At 45.2% G+C, this 3798-nt stretch overlaps 1 protein-coding gene across 1 annotated transcript in view; it reads left to right on the top strand.

Moving 5' to 3' along the window:
- The window catches only part of JPH1 (junctophilin 1), a gene marked incomplete at its 5' end in the record, with an annotated part of 84455 nt that overhangs the window by 6193 nt on the left and 74464 nt on the right, over positions 1–3798 (top strand). Inside the window, one exon of the mRNA XM_006767362.2 lies at positions 3–561. Coding sequence (XP_006767425.1) covers positions 3–561 — 559 coding nt within the window. The remainder of the gene's footprint in view (positions 1–2; positions 562–3798) is intronic.

The following is a 3798-nucleotide window of genomic DNA, read 5'->3' as shown; positions in this document are numbered from 1 at the left end:
CGTGCTCAACTTCCAAGCGGACGCCGAGCTCGCGGGCATGAAGAAGGGCGGCCTCTTCCGCCGGGGCTCGCTCCTCGGCAGCATGAAGATCCGCAAATCCGAGTCCAAGTCTTCCATCTCCAGCAAGCGCAGCTCGGTCCGCAGCGACGCGGCCATGAGCCGAATCAGCTCCAGCGACGCCAACTCCACCATCAGCTTCGGCGACGTCGATTGCGATTTTTGCCCCGTGGAGGACCACGTGGACGCCACCACCACGGAGACCTACATGGGCGAGTGGAGGAACGACAAGCGCAACGGCTTCGGCATCAGCGAGCGCTCCAACGGCATGAAGTACGAGGGCGAGTGGGTCAACAACAAGAGGCATGGCTACGGCTGCACCCTGTTTCCCGACGGCTCCAAGGAAGAGGGGAAATACAAAAATAATGTTCTGGTCCGTGGAATAAGGAAGCAGCTCATACCGATCAGAAACACAAAAACTAGGGAGAAGGTGGACAGAGCCATCGAAGGCGCGCAAAGGGCAGCTGCCATGGCGAGAACCAAAGTGGAAATAGCCAATTCAAGGTATGTAAGCGCAGCGTGCCCGGGCCTGCCGGGTCGGGTCGTGCCATGTCAATTTGTTTGTCAGTCTGTCGGTGACATCGCCAATAGGTTCCTACCACTGCCGGAACCAAAGGTGGCAAGTGATTAAGCCCAATAGAATCAGAGTCAGAACTGTCCCTGCGCTGTTCTGAAACTTTCCATCATCCAGAAAACGTTGAAGGTACATTGAGGTCCCCTTCCTGCTCCCTGATCCTGCCTGTGATGGAGTTCACGCAGGCCCTGTGTTTGTTTTCCGAGTCCAGAAAGTTCTACATCTTCTCGAAATACTGCCATGGAGAGCACAGTGCTTCCACGTGGAAACATAGCTGGTATAGATGAGTCCCTTTATCCTAATATGTCAGTTCTAAGTGTCTACAGCTCCTCCTGTAGAATTATCCTAATTTATAAAATTCAGGTTCTGTTTTCTGAAGCCTTTTAGGTGGCCTTGGTTTAGAGAAAGCCACCAAGATCTAGACTGGCAGAAGTTTGGAAGGTACATGACAAAATCGAGCATGCCTTCTTGAAAACAACATGGGAGAGGCAGAGGCACGAAGGCTCCCAGGAATCGCCTCCTTCTATGCAGGAAAGATTAGATCACTGTGTATTAAAAGGAAGGGGGGCGGGGAGCCTGCCATGGACAGATGGGACTGTCCGTGCGCCAAGGTTGGGAGAAAGTAGAGCAGTAGAGACAGGCTGGAGTGAGGAGGAGAAGGTGGGTGAATAATAGATTGAGAAGTGGGGTGGATGTGGGCACAGAAGGTCTATGTACTTGAAGCTTTACCATTAATAGCTGGATTCAGGGAGCCAACGAGAAGGATGGAGAAATCTGTTGGGAATAGAATTTTATGAAGGATGGATGCCGTGTTAGACACAAAAGAAAAAGGGACGGTTGTAATTGGAAATATTTATTTTTTAGTCTTATTTCCATGGGTACTGAGGGACCACAGTTGTGTGTGACTTGAAGCAGACATTTAGCATAGAATATTAACAATGCATTTACTGTCCATAGAAGTAAACCTCCTTTGAAACCACAAAATATCATCATGTCTTTAGGTTTTTATTCTTAGCATTGAATGAATGGACCTCACCTTTTTTTTTTTTCGGTTGAAACATGAAAATTCTGATATTTGAACATTTTCATGTGGCAATTTCATATACTTCCAGACCTATAAAGTTTGTGTGTGTGGTGTGTGTTTTTTTTAATATCCCTATTCTATGGCTACTATACTTCTGAGTGTCTGAAACACTGCTTGGCAAATGGGAGATTTTGCATTATTTATAGCAGGGATGGGGAATGTCCCCCCACTCAGGCCGTATAAGGCACACGAAATCATTTAGTCTGGCCCTGCCAAGGCATTAGGGATGAGTTAATTAAATGTTTGACCAACTATAGCAGGCTAATTTTTAAGTTGATCATTTTGTATGGCCCTCAAATGATGTTATAAATATCTAAATGGCCCTTGGCAGAAAAAAAGTTCTCTGCCCCTGATTTATAGATACCTATTCTAATATTAAAAGTTTTTGAAGGTTTCCATTGCATCTCCAATCAATTCTCATTTAAAGTTAGAATTTCTTGTTAATCAGCACAAACTTTTATGGGAGGTCTCTCCTGTCTTCACCGCCACGCATCTTTTATTTTAGATCTTGGTTTTCTCTGATCACCAAGCAGTGTATCTATCTGCTTTCCCATTTGCTTTGTCGATAGGATGTTTGCCACATCTGATCTTGCTGGCTTCCCTGGTCCTCAGCTAACTTTAAAACCAGTCATACACCTAGTCTGTAATTTCAAGCACACTCCTGGATTCTTCCATTTTATTTCCACCTTACAACCTAGTGCTATCATGGAGGCAGTCCAGTCTTGCCTGATGGAAAGTAAGCCATGCAGGACACTCTGGCATCAAAGACGTTTTTATGCTTTCTGTGATTACTGAGTTTATGATTAGTTTATATTGGAGGAATCTACATAACGAAAGGGAACCGCTTGCAAATACAAAGCTGACCTGTGATTATACTAGTATCATAAAACTCTTACCCAAGTCCTAGCCATGCCCTCTCTGCTGGAAGTCTTGTGGGAGTGCTATTATGTAGTCGGGGAATACTGTGTTATACAGTTTATAATCCAGAGTTCTTTAGCTTAAGATGTTATACTTTGCACTAGTTAACTTCATAAAAGACTTTATTTAGCTTTTCAAAAAGGCTTGGTCCATTATGCTCACAGTCACAGGGCAAATGCTCGATTCCACTTATGAAAGTATCGAAGGTGGCCAAACTCATGGAAACAGAGGGAGAAGGTGGTTGCCAGGGGCTTGAGGGAGGAGGATGTGGGAAGGTGGGGTTCAATGGTATAAAGTTTCAGTTTAGCAAGATGAAGAGTTCTAGACGGCTGTGCACAGCATTGTGTCTGCAGTTAACAATATGCTAGGGTGTGCTTACTGTGTGTTAATAGGGTAGATCTCATGTTAAGCCTTCTTACCAGAATAAAAAAATACTCTTTGGATGATACACTAAACCAAAAATGCCCACTCAGTGAACCCTTTTATTTTACGTACTTTCACTGTTGTAGTCCCCATCCCTTGCTTTAATGACTACTTCAGGTACTGAGCTTTGTAACTCATCTTGGTAGGAAGTAGCTGAAGGACTGGCATTCTTCCTGTACTAGCTCTGAGTTTAGTGTTCTACCTTCTTACAAAACTTTTTTTAAAAGTGGGGGTGGCAGCTTCTATTAAGTTCTTGGAGATCATTGCCTGGGGACGCCTCCTAGCTGTCTGTCATAACCCTGGCTCTAGAGCAGCGGTTCTCAACCTGTGGGCCGCGACCCCTCTGGGGGTTGAACGACCCTTTCACAGGGGTCGCCTAAGACCATCGGAAAACACATACATAATTACATATTGTTTTTGTGATTAATCACTATGCTTTAATTATGTTCAATTTGTAACAATGAAATTGGGGGTCACCAAAACATGAGGAACTGTCTTAAAGGGTCACGGCATTAGGAAGGTTGAGAACCACTGCTCTAGAGGATGGAAACAGATGGTGACAGGACAGGAGAGCCAGCCTACAGCAGTGACAGCCTTAGGCTTTTGCTTGCACTACCTTCATTTTATCAGATTAGAAAAAAAAGAAAGTGGGAGATGGGAGTGGCCAGTCCCACTGGAACTAGGGGGGTGCATGGCTGTGAGCTCCCAGAACTAGAGCGAAGTGTCCGGGAAGGACAGGACA

Source organism: Myotis davidii, unplaced genomic scaffold (assembly GCF_000327345.1).
Source record: "Myotis davidii unplaced genomic scaffold, ASM32734v1 scaffold200, whole genome shotgun sequence".
Classification (NCBI taxonomy): domain Eukaryota; kingdom Metazoa; phylum Chordata; class Mammalia; order Chiroptera; family Vespertilionidae; genus Myotis; species Myotis davidii.
The sequence above is the reverse complement of the archived record's forward strand: the minus strand, read 5'-3'. Positions and strand labels throughout refer to the sequence as shown.